The sequence below is a fragment of the Podarcis pityusensis genome (assembly GCF_964106645.2).
Source record: "Podarcis pityusensis genome assembly, chromosome: 6".
In the NCBI taxonomy this organism is placed as follows: Eukaryota; Metazoa; Chordata; class Lepidosauria; order Squamata; family Lacertidae; genus Podarcis; species Podarcis pityusensis.
In genome coordinates, this window is record NC_138030.1 from 7,323,323 (window position 1) to 7,335,719 (window position 12,397).

At 46.4% G+C, this 12,397-nt stretch overlaps 1 protein-coding gene across 1 annotated transcript in view; it reads left to right on the forward strand.

The window, feature by feature from the left end:
- EEF1A2 (eukaryotic translation elongation factor 1 alpha 2) overlaps positions 1–12,397 on the forward strand; it is a 35,477-nt gene that overhangs the window by 10,800 nt on the left and 12,280 nt on the right. The window contains exons 3-4 of the mRNA XM_081011378.1: positions 4,467–4,646; positions 6,239–6,535. Coding sequence (XP_080867504.1) covers positions 4,467–4,646; positions 6,239–6,535 — 477 coding nt within the window. The remainder of the gene's footprint in view (positions 1–4,466; positions 4,647–6,238; positions 6,536–12,397) is intronic.

Consider the following 12,397-nt stretch of genomic DNA (forward strand, 5'->3'; position numbering starts at 1 on the left):
ACGGCAGAAATATGCAGAGGGACGTGAAACTGCTATTAATAGCCAATTGACTCTGTGCTTTCAGCCTCCATTTTCTGATGCAAGGCAGTGTGTGGCGAGGGTATTCCTTTCCATGCGATTGCTTTGGTAGGAAATGGAGTCTGGCTCTAGTAAGATTTTTCAAAGGTGCTGCTTAACTGGGGTTTTGTTTTGTTTTAGAGAGCTAACGTAATGGAAGAGGGTCCTTTGGCTTATGGAACAGAAGATAGTAGCAGTTCAGAAGGCTTTCTCTCTCTTAAAAAAATGAAACCCATCCTTTGTGGCCTTAAACAATATGACTTTTCCTTCTGCCCAGCCAATTCGAGATGTATCGAGTTCTGCAACAGAGCCGTTACTGTGCTAGGCTAGAAAATACGGCCTTTTTCTTCCTCTTTTGGCCCACGATCTCTGCGGGTAATCGAATATAGGCAGATGAAAAGAGGAGCAAAGGCATTTCGCTAAATAGAGGCTTGTCACACACTCATAACATGATGTAGCAAGTTTTGGCGCAGTCCATTTTTTCAGCCGGAATGTACCAATTTTGACGGCTGCGGGAGCTGGATGCGCTGATTAGTCAACCTGATAAATCGTCGTCGTCATTGGGTTGTACAGGGTGGGATGAGGGTCATGGTGCTTCTCTGGAAGGGAAACCCTTGTTAATTGCAGGTCAGGATCTGTCCTTCTCTACCCACCTGTCACACTGGGTCTGCTAAATGCAAGGAACAGATTAATTCCAGCAACTCCCTGAGCAAAAGTATTTATTTATTTATTAATTAATTAATTACGGGTGCTATGTATTCAGAATGCAAGGTTGCACAGCCCAATAATGTTGGTTTATTCTGGTTTGATTCTTCAAGGTTTTGTTAATTGCTCTGGCAGATACAGTGCTCGGGTTGTTGTTGTCATTTATGTAATAAAATGATTAATGAACTTGTGATATTGAAGTCCACTTTGTGGCATTGTGGTCCAGATAGTTAAACAGGTGTAGGGTTGTGTGTTGTGCTGCAGAGGGCAGAGAATAATAATTTATGGAAAATAAGCAAATGTGTGCAAATCTTTTTCAGTGCGTATGGTTCATCCTGGTTCCTGAGCGCTGCTTGGGGCGCAGAATATTTAGAAGATGTATAAACTGAAGGATCAAATTGCTCTCCAAGCATTGTAGACATAAAACCCAACAGAAAATATAGAGAAAATATATAGGGAAGTTTTGGTGGGGAGACTGGAAGGAAACGTGGTGTTACGCAGCTTTCTGGCCTAACTACAGCAGGAAAACTGGGCAGGTTATTCCTCAAAGGTTACAGGCATCCGATTTAGGAGACCAAAGCAAGTTTTATTAATTAATCGGGTATGGTGTGATGCCTGTCTCAGGCACTCTTATCACGGCTATAGAATAACTTCACCTTTTTAGTGCTGCTACTGACCATATTCTGTGGAATGGCATTCCTGTCCCGATACGACAGACGCCCACTCTCTGCACTTTGCAAAAACAACTGAAGACAGTTTTGTTCCGATAGGCTTTCCTAGACGAGTGAATGGTTCTCTGCCATCAGTGCCTATTTTGTATCGTTGCTTTAAATAAGTCTGCTTTTTTTGTTGGGAGTTGGTGTGTTAAAACTGGTTTTTATTGTACATTGTCCTGAGCGGATTGTGTAGCTTTGATATGTGGCTTGGACCGACTTTTCCTGTAGTTGCCCAGCCTTGGTGAAGCTGGTTAGCAGCAGCCTCACCTGTTGCCCAAAAAAGAGGAAAGTCATCACTAAAGCACAGGTGTGCACACACTAATTTCTATGTGTGGATGTGAATTTAGAACGCACTGATAAGATTTAAATGGAGGTGCAGCACAGCTCACCATAGTGGGAAGGACTGAGCCAGGTAACCTGCATACCTGCTTGAGCTGCTCTCCAGGTGAATAACTTTGGGTGCTTGCAGGATTTTTTCCAAGGGGTGGGGGGGCGAAGGAAAATGCAGAAGGCTAGTTATCTCCAGCTCCACAAATAATGAGGAGAAAATAAATCCTTGTCCATTTCCCCTCATATCTCAGAATCCACAGATGCTGGAAACTTAGGTTTTAAAAAAAATGAAAGCTGGGGACCTCAAGATTATAGTTTGTGGTGGTGGTGGGGCAGAGAACTAACTCCTTGATGGGCACCCTCAAAGCCCCTGCTTTCCCTTCTTAAGTTGTTGTTGTTTTTTAATCTTGCAAACGGACTCTGACCCTACAGCTTCGAAAATAGGGGAAAACCTTCAGATAGAGCAGGGGTCAGCAAACATTTTCAGCAGGGGGCCGGTCCACTGTCCCTCAGACCTTGTGGGGGGCCGGACTATATTTTGAAAAAAAATAATGAACGAATACCTATGCCCCACAAATAACCCAAGAGATGCATTTTAAATAAAAGGACACATTCTACTCATGTCAAAACACACTGTTTCCTGGACCGTCCGAGGGTCGGATTTAGAAGGCAATTGGGTCGGATCCGGCCCCCGGGCCTTAGTGTGCCTACCTATGAGATAGAGGGCTGTCCTCTGCAATGCAGGACACATGGACAGGCCTTTGACCCTGGGTGGTTACTGCTGGGGACCCTGTAGGTTGTCGCTCATCGTGAACAGATCCTGCCGGTGAAAGCATTTGACAACATTCCCAGGTTGTTGGTTCAAAGGTTGGAAGAGGTTTCAGCAGCTTAGCCAGAGACTGGAAAAGCATTACAGGAAATGTACTGTAGGCACCACACGGGCTTCCCTTAGGCATCTGGTCGGCCACTGCCAGAAGAGGGTGATGGACTAGGTCCCTCCATCTTTTCTTAAGCTCTGCTGTTTTTCTAGAAAAACAGGAACTCTTCATGAACGCCTCCCTTGTTATCCTAGAATGGCAGTGGCGCAAAGGTGCTCGAAATGCGTTTTGGCGAGTTCCCTGTCCCTCCTTAATTGTGGTGCTTGAAAAAACCAGCCATAAACGTTGCCTAGGCCCAGGGACCAACTTGGCAACCTTGCTCTCTCGGTTTTCAAACTTAATCCGTTCCAAGGATCGATGGGATGGCTGCAAAGTCAATGGGGGAATAAAAAGAAAAACGCAGCTCAGAAGCCGTTCGTTCCAAAACCAGAGCAGTTACTTCCGGGTTTTCAGCGTTCAGGGGCCAAAACGTTTCAAAACGGAGGTGTTCAGGAACTGAGGTTGGACGGTACATTCAAACCCCCACAGATACAGGAGCCCAAGAATTGGAAGGGGTTTGGGGCATCAATGCCCATCTCTTTCGGGGGCTCAATTAGTGCCAGCGCATTCTGCCAAGAGCTTGGGTGTAACCTTCGACCACCTCCCTTTCCATGGAGGCGCAGGTTGCAGCCACAGCAAAGGTGTCTATATTAAGCAGTTGGTCCCTTACCTTTCTTGCCCTGATGTGGCCACAGTGATCCACGCGACGGTCACCTCCAGGCTTGATTACTGTAACTCGCTCTATGCAGGGCTGCCCTTGAAGCTGACCCAGAAACTCCAGCGGGTGCAGAATGCTGCGGCAAGGCTCCTTACGGGGTCCTTGCCGCGGGATCACATTCATCCAGTGCTTTACCAACTGCAGTGGCTCCCGGTGGAGTACAGGGTCAGGTTTAAGGTGCTGGTCTTGACCTTTAAAGCCCTATGCGGCCTAGGACCCACATACCTATGGGACCGCCTCTCCTGGTATGCCCCGCGGAGGAACTTAAAGTCCACAAATGACAACACTTTGGAGGTCCCAGGTGGCAAGGTGGTTAGATTGGTCTCAACTAGGGCCAGGGCCTTTTCAGCACTGGCCCCGACTTGGTGGAACGCTCTGTCACAAGAGACTAGGGCCCTGCAGGACTTGACATCTTTCCGCAGGGCCTGCAAGACAGAGCTGTTCTGCCTGGCCTTTGGTTTGGATTCAGTCTGACCCTTAGGTTTCCTTCCCCTTATGGTCTTGATTTATTGGCTACTTTTAAAATGAGGCTGCATTTTAAATTGCATTTTAACCTGTATTTTAAATTGGGGTTTTTCCCCCCATCATTTTTTTTTTTACTGTGATTTTATTGGTGTTAGCCGCCCTGAGACCGGCTCTGGACGGGGAGGGCGGGGTATAAATAAAATTTATTATTACTATTATTATTGCTATGATTATGATGCAGACTGTTCCCTCCCCTCTGCCCCATAAATCACAACATCAACAGCATTCTCTGTATAGGAAAACCTTTTAATGTGTAATGTTTTATTATGTTTTTATATATATTGGAAGCTGCCCAGAGTGGTTAGGGCAACCCGGTCAGATGGGCAGGGTATATTAATAATAATAATAATAAATTGCACTTGGATTTTTCAATGCAGGAATATGCACTTGTCCCATAGGGGGACTGAACCTGCAACCTTGGCATCATCAGCACCATGTTCTAACTAGCTGAGCTAAAGCCCTTACAAAAACTTCCCCCCTCTTTTCCCAACCTGTTAGATGGGGAAAGGCTCCTTCAAGTACGCCTGGGTGCTGGACAAGCTGAAGGCTGAGCGTGAGCGAGGGATCACCATCGACATCTCTCTCTGGAAGTTCGAGACCACCAAGTACTACATCACCATCATTGACGCCCCCGGGCACCGGGATTTCATCAAGAACATGATCACGGGGACTTCGCAGGTGAGAAAGGGGAGGCTGTTCATCGCAGGGCAGGGGGCAGGGGACACCTTTGGGTCGTTCCTGAGCGCCAGCACAGCGCCAACATCCTTTTTTCCTGGATGGGTCCCTGACAGCAAAACTCTGTGACCTGGATTTTTTTTAAAATGGAAGTCCTAGGAACCCGGTCTAGCTTTGTACTCTGGCTGGCCAAATGGCGAAGCTAGCATGCTTTGTGCGTTGGAAAGGGGCCGTAGAAATTCTTAAAAATGCATTTGGAGCGTGCTGTCTCCTCCCTGCTTTCCTGGGAATAAAAAAAAGAAAGAAAAAAGGACGAACTCCCTAAAGGAGCCATCAACTATTTATAGGAGCAGATGGCACTATCAGTTTTCAGGTATCGAGCCAACAGTTCGTAGAACTTGTTGAGTTACAATATTGGAAGGGAAGATGGGATATTAGGAGCCCAATACGTACCTGTTTTGTTTAGGAAAACTCAGGGGGTGCTGCTGTTTCCCAAAACACGTTGTTTGTTTATTTACTCATTGTGGTTATATTCTACCTTTTCCTGCAAGTGGCTCTCCCCTCCGCCATCTGCTTTCTAAAACAGTACACGAACTGAAACACAGTCATCTTTTGAAACTCGCACCCCTCCAAATTTGTAATGCAGGTCCGCAAGCCAAACAATGGGTGCTGAAATTGGCTGTGCATTCAGTATAGTGGGCCTCGGCCTGTGGAACTCCCTCCCACCTGAGATTAGGCAGACCCCCTCCTTGTTGAACTTCCAGCAAAAGACAAAGACGTTCTTATTCCAGCAGGCGCCTTAAGGCCTTTAGTTTGGTTTCGTGATGGATTTTTATTGTTTTATTTTCCCATTTTCTATGGATTGTTTTTATGTACAGGTGGCAACCCTTTTGCGCAAGGGTTCTGTTCCTGGCGCCCGTGTGTGTCGGCAGAGTGCAAAAAACCCACCTCATTCTGGCCCAACTCTGCTTTTTTCTAAAAGGGGCCTAAGCACCGGTTGTGCGTCAGTTGCACACAAATCAGTGCAAATCGGTCACTGCCTGTACAGTGCTTAGAAATGGGAAATGTACTTAAAAATGCAACACAGTGGTTACCTCGGTTTTCAAATGTAATCTGTTCTGGAAGACCGTTCGAGTTCCAAAACGTTCGAAAACTCAGTATGGAAGCCTCAATAAATACGGAAAACTCAATACGGAAGCTGCGTGGCCTTTTCGACTTCTGAGACGAGTTCGAAAACCAAAGCATTTACTTCCGGGTTTATGGCGTTCAGAAACCAAAATGTTCGTCAACGGAGACGTTCGAAAACCGAGGTACCGCTGTATATTGCTTGGCAAAAAATGTGCGTATTGGGAGACGTTTGCACTAAAATGCTTGATGTTGTTTTTAAATTTTATTTTACAAAACGCTGATAAAAGTTTCACGAGGACTTATTTAAAAGATTGCGAGCCGATGTGGAAAAGTGGAACTTAAGATTGGGGGAAAGAAACGAGAAATGGAGAGAAAATGAAACGGGGAAATCTTCCTGTGACGTTTTGCAAACTGTCATGCGAAAACCGCCACACTCCTAACCGTGTCTGTGCCTTGTTTCTTTGCAGGCCGACTGCGCCGTCTTGATTGTGGCTGCTGGGGTAGGCGAGTTTGAAGCCGGCATCTCCAAAAATGGCCAGACCCGTGAACACGCCCTCCTGGCATACACCCTGGGCGTCAAGCAGCTCATCGTGGGCATTAACAAGATGGACTCCACGGAGCCGCCATACAGCGAGAAGCGCTACGATGAGATCGTCAAGGAAGTCAGCGCCTACATCAAGAAGATCGGCTACAACCCAGCGACCGTTCCCTTCGTGCCCATCTCTGGCTGGCACGGCGATAACATGCTGGAGCCATCTCCCAACGTAAGTCACTGGTGGGCGGTGCTAGGCTATGTGCACATGAGGTTTGCAGCTCCAGTTGGGTCCAATCGAAGCTGGAGAAGCTCCTCCGTCGTCATCTCCCAGGGACAGGGAAGTCGACTTGCGAATACGGGAAAGGTTGGCTTGAAGAGGGAGTGTTAAGGCAGGCCAGGTGGAGCCTAGGCAGTGTTAGAAACTCGAATATATAAGCTAGGTGCCGAATGGCTCCTTAAACCAGGGTTAGGGATGCTTAGCTGCCATTTTGGGAGCCATTTTGGCTGCTTGAAAGTTGTATTTTCAACACGACTTTCCGCTTCCTGAAATTTGTTCTCCTTGGGCAGATAAAATATTGTGGATAGAATTCTATAGGATGGCTTGCTAGTCCAATAATAATAATAATAATAATAATAATAATAATAATAAAATTTATTTGTACCCCGCCCATCTGGCTGGGTCTCCCCAGCCACTCTGGGCGGCTTCCAACAAAGATTAAAAATACATTAAAATGTCACACATTAAAAACTTCAGGTGTCTTCTAAATGTCAGGTAGTTTTTTATCTCTTTGACATCTGACGGGAGGGCATTCCACAGGGCGGGCGCCACTACCGAGAAGGCCCTCTGCCTGGTTCCCTGTAGCTTTGCTTCTTGCAATGAGGGAACTGCCAGAAGGCCCTTGGTTCTGGATCTCAGTGTCCGGGCTGAACGATGGGGGTGGAGACGCTCCTTCATGTATACTGGACCGAGGCCATTTAGGGCTTTAAAGGTCAGCACCAACACTTTGCATTGTGCTTGGAAACGTACTGGGAGCCAATGGTTGACGCTACCTGCTGACATCGAAAGGGTTCTTTCTGAGGGTGGTAGCCAATTAAGTTTCACTCAGAGTAAACCAGAGTAAACTAGGCGTTTCGTCTTGGCGACTGTAACCCTGGGTTAAGGAGCCATTTGGCACCTACTGTAGCTTATATATATCTCTGAGTTTCTGATATATATATAAGCTACAGTAGGTGCCAAATGGCTCCTTAAACCAGGGTTACAGTCACCAAAACGAAACTGCCTAGTTGCCATTTTTGGGCCAGATCTAAAGTCTTGTTTTTCAATACAACTTTTTGGTTCCTGAAATTCATTCTCCTTGGGCAGATAAAACATAACAGGTAGAATTCTACAGGATGTGTTTCTGGTGTGTGAAAAGAATCAACATCCAGGGACCCCCAGGCATGCAACTCCAGATGGTGGAGATGTCAGATGTCATCCTGGCGCCTGGGCATCTTCACTTGGTCGCAAGTGGCCGATAGCCAGGTGCAAAATGCGCCTGGTGAATTTAAAACGCTGAGCCTATGTGGAGAGGCTGTCCTGTCTGCGGGGCTGTGCCTTGCGAAAACCTGACATTCCTGGCTGAATCGGATCTCAACAATTGCCCGGAAAAGATCCAAAGGCAGATTTTGCATAGCTGAGTTTCAATCGAGTGGGTAAGATCGGATTTTTGCAAAGCAGAGCCACAGAACTCTTGGGCTCGTGGGAATTAATTTGTCCACAATACAATCAAAATATGGGCCCAGCGAAAGTGGATGAGCCCTCTGTTTATGCAGGGTGACAACCAGACCCAGAAAACCTAGTCGTTACTCAATATGAGCGTGAATCAAGGATGCCCTGTAATCCTTGAGAATCTGCCACCATCTTTCAATTGTTCTTTATTGGACCAATCAATGCACATAGGGTTCCCTGAGGCTAAGAAGTTTGGAATACATTACTTTGGGGCACCACTTGCCGTCAGTGCTGGAGTTGTGAGCTGTATAATTTCTTTTTGGGATGACTTAAGGACGCGGGGGGCGCTGTGGGTTAAACCACAGAGCCTAGGACTTGGCGATCAGAAGGTCGGCGGTTCGAATCCCTGCGACGGGGTAAGCTCCCGTTGCTCAGTCCCTGCTCCTGCCAACCTAACAGTTCGAAAGCACGTCAAAGTGCAAGTAGATAAATAGGTACCGCTCCGGCGGGAAGGTAAACGGCGTTTCCGTGTGCTGCTCTGGTTCACCAGAAGCGGCTTAGTCATGCTGGCCACATGACCCGGAATCTGTACGCCGGCTCCCTCGGCCAATAAAGCGAGATGAGCACCGCAACCCCAGAGTCGGCCACGACTGGACCTAATGGTCAGGGGTCCCTTTACCTTTACCTAAGGCCTAGTTCTTAACAAGATAAAGGGTTTCTGGCCTGGTCTGTACTACTACTTAAGTTTTTTGTTTATTGATTCAAAGCGTTGAAAATAAATAAATAAATAAATTTTTATTTATATCCCGCCCTCTGCATCCGAAGCCGGGCTCAGAGCGGTTAATAACAGTAAAATGATACAACATTCTAAAATCATTTCATTCTAAAATCAGTTCAAATCAGATTAATGGCAACCATTGGGCTCTGTGAAGATTGCCAAAGGAGGGGGTCAGGTTGTGCCCTGGCCAAAGGCCTGGTGGAACAGCTCTGTCTTGCAGGCCTGTGGAATGATGTCAAGTCCCGCAGGGCCCTAGTCTCTTGTGACAGAGCGTTCCACCAGATCAGGGCCACAGCCAAAGAAACCTGCTATTCAGCTGGAAAAGGTTCCCAGAGCAGTTTGCATACCAGTAAAACTAGTGCATTCATCCGAGCATCAGAGAGAGCCCCTTTCTCCACTAAAGGAGGCTTAAATAGCTACTTAAATACTATGATGTGAAAGATGATTATTGTGATGACCACACAGCCTTTATTCCGGGTTGTATCTGGGAGCGGAAGAAGCTGCTGTCCGGCTGCTCCCCTCGGCCTCAGTTGCAATGTCTGTAAAATGGGAATAATGGTGGCTGAGTTCAGAGTTATTGTGAGGGCAGGCCCAGCACCGGTCGTGTAGCACTCTGCAAACCAAACAAGTAATCGTTTGCCACTGCCTGTTAAAAGCTTTTTTAGCCAATTATTTTAATCAGCGTACCCAAAGCCCAGACAGCTGAATGTCGGCAGCTGCCAGTGCTGGAGAGATGACACTGAACAATCTAATTGAAAATAGGTTTGGGGAAAACAGGGTGATGTCATTTTGGAATTTATACTTCCTAAATATGGAGGTCAAGCGAGACAGGGCAGCAGTACGTCGTTGCAAATCTGTGTCTAGTGGGGCGTTGCTGAGCTTGTGATTGAAAGCTGAGTACCCCCTACAATCTGGTTCTCAGAACTTTTAGATGCAGCAGAACCACCTATGTTAGGAGGAGGAATGCTCACAAAAACCTGACAGATATTTTGCGAGGATGCAGAAATGCATAGCTGTCAACTTTTCCCATTTCTTGCAAGGAATCCTATTCTGAATAAGGGAATTTCCCTTTAAAAAAAAGGGAAACGTTGACAGCTATGCAGTAATGTGGGGAGCTCTAATTCAGAGTGGGAAATTGAGAGAAACTGAAATGGATAGATAGATAATGTCCGCCTCTACAGTTGACCCATCACTGCAGTTGCATGGGGTACCTCAGTTGTCGAACGCAATCCGTTCCGGAAGACCGTTCGACTTCCGAAACGTTTGACAACCAAGGTGTAAAAAGCTGTTCAACTTCTGAGGTGCGTTCAAAAACAGAAACACTTACTTCCGGGTTTTTGGCGTTCGAAAACCAAAATGCTCTGCTTCCGAGATGCTCGAAAACCGAGATACCACCGTATTGTGCTGAGGCATCCACATTGATGTCCAATTCCTGGGAAGGAATTCCTTTCCTCCCTTTTGAGGGAAAGAACGGGCATGTGACGGCCTTCTGGAGGACCGGGGCATCATGTGGATATAGCCATGAGATGCTCCACTTTTTTTTGGGGGGGGGGATTTTGAAAAGTATGAACTGGGGCTTTGTCTGGCCAACAGAGTGGTCACTCTGTCTTGCTCTTGTTCCTGCATCAGTTTGCTAGATGCTAGATCATTTATTATGGTCAAAGACCAGCTCAAATAACATAACACAATGAAAACAGCGTTCATAAAGATAAAATACAGTGGTACCTTGGGTTAAGTACTTAATTCGTTCCGGAGGTCCGTTCTTAACCTGAAACTGTTCTTAACCTGAAGCACCACTTTAGCTAATGGGGCCTCCTGCTGCCGCCGCGCCGCCACAGCACGATTTCTGTTCTTATCCTGAAGCAAAGTTCTTAACCTGAAGCACTATTTCTGGATTAGCAGAATCTGTAACCTGAAGCGTATGTAACCCGAGGTACCAATGTATACAATTGGAGCAGATTGCAGCAATAGCTCGTGAGTTAAAATTGAGATATATACATACACCCGTACAACTGAGATTTGGGCTACCGTAAAAAATTGAACCTGAGGTGCTCCAAAGGGCGACTTAAGCATTTCCCTAGTAAGGTATCCTCTGCATCAGTTTGTAACTCCACAGCTTCTCATGGTTTTCAGTTCCTCCAACGTTTGTGAGTCTCTGGGCTTGCCGAAATTTAATAATTACATTTTTTTACTTGCCCTTTTCCGTGAGGGTCCCAGCAACTTAAAAATACGTCGAATCAAAACAGATCACATTCAGGAGAATAGGGTGGTTCCTAAAGTGCATAACCAAACAGACACCCCCCCGCCCCCCAAAAATAGTTACATAAAACCGAGAGAAAAAAGGAATACATTGAAAGCATCCTGCCTATTTTCTAAAAGGCCACACAGATAGTTAAAGGCCTAAGGCCTAAAGAGGGAAGTTTTCACTGGTGCTTAAAGATATGTATTGAAGGTGCCAGGCGAGCCTCCTTGGGGAGAGCATTCGAGAAACAGAGAGCCACCACAGATGAGGCCCTGTTCTTGTGTTGCCACCCTTCGGACCTCTTGTGGAGGGGGCACATGAAGAAGGGCCTCAGATGATAATATCGGGGTCTGGGTTGGTTCATATGGGGAGAGGTGGTCCTTGGGGGATTGCGGTCCTGAGAGTGTGACCTCTGCTGGACTGTCACCTCCCCAAAAACATCAGAAGGCAGTGGCAGTACCAAGAGTGTCCCCTTCACTGATTTTGACACGCGTTGTTATGTACTGAGTTGAATAGGATCCAAAATGCAGCAGTCTGATTGGTCCTAGAACAATAGGATTCAGAATGCATCAGTCTGATTGGTCCACAGGAGCCACCCAATCCAGCTCCAGGTGGAAGTGAATCCGCAACCTGATTGGCCTACAGGAGAATTCCGGAATTAGCCAATCACATGGGGCCCATTGTGTAAATAATGTATATAAAGCAGACATTATGGGAGAACTTCCATTCCTCCTCACCACTATGAGCTGAATAAAGAGCATGAAATCCACTCTCGACTCCGAGTATATTTCACGCGTCTTTAAAAGGAAGGAGGATGTCTTTCAGATAATGGCGCTAACTAGCTAGAGAGCCTTTGTGGGAAAAGGGCAATAGGTGTCTCCGTACAACACTCAGCACCCTGGAGAAACTACATTCCCCATAATTCTTTGGGGAGCAAGCCAGGAATTTAGAGTAGAATGACGCTGCTGTAAATGTTTGGGGCTGGGGTATCGTTTAGGGATTTTTGTTGATGGGGTTGTTGCTGTTATCGATGCTAACTCTTTGTATCTTTTGTTTTAGATCTTAAGATTTACGTGGAAAATTGTTCAGTTCCTTTGTGCATTTTTTTGATGTTTTATTTATTGCCTATGGCTGCTTTCGTTACGTTGTGTTTATGTGTCTTTTTTGTGTTGTAAGCTGCCTTGAGCGTGGTTTGAACTTTGGAAAGGCGGCATACAAACAAAAATTATGTATGTATGGTGTGACTGTGGCCTAGGACTGGGCAGATCTGGGTTCAAATCCTTAGCCAGCCATGAAGTTTACTGGCTGACCTTGGGCCACCCACGGTATCTCAGCCTAACTAAACTTCCAGGGGTGTTGAGGG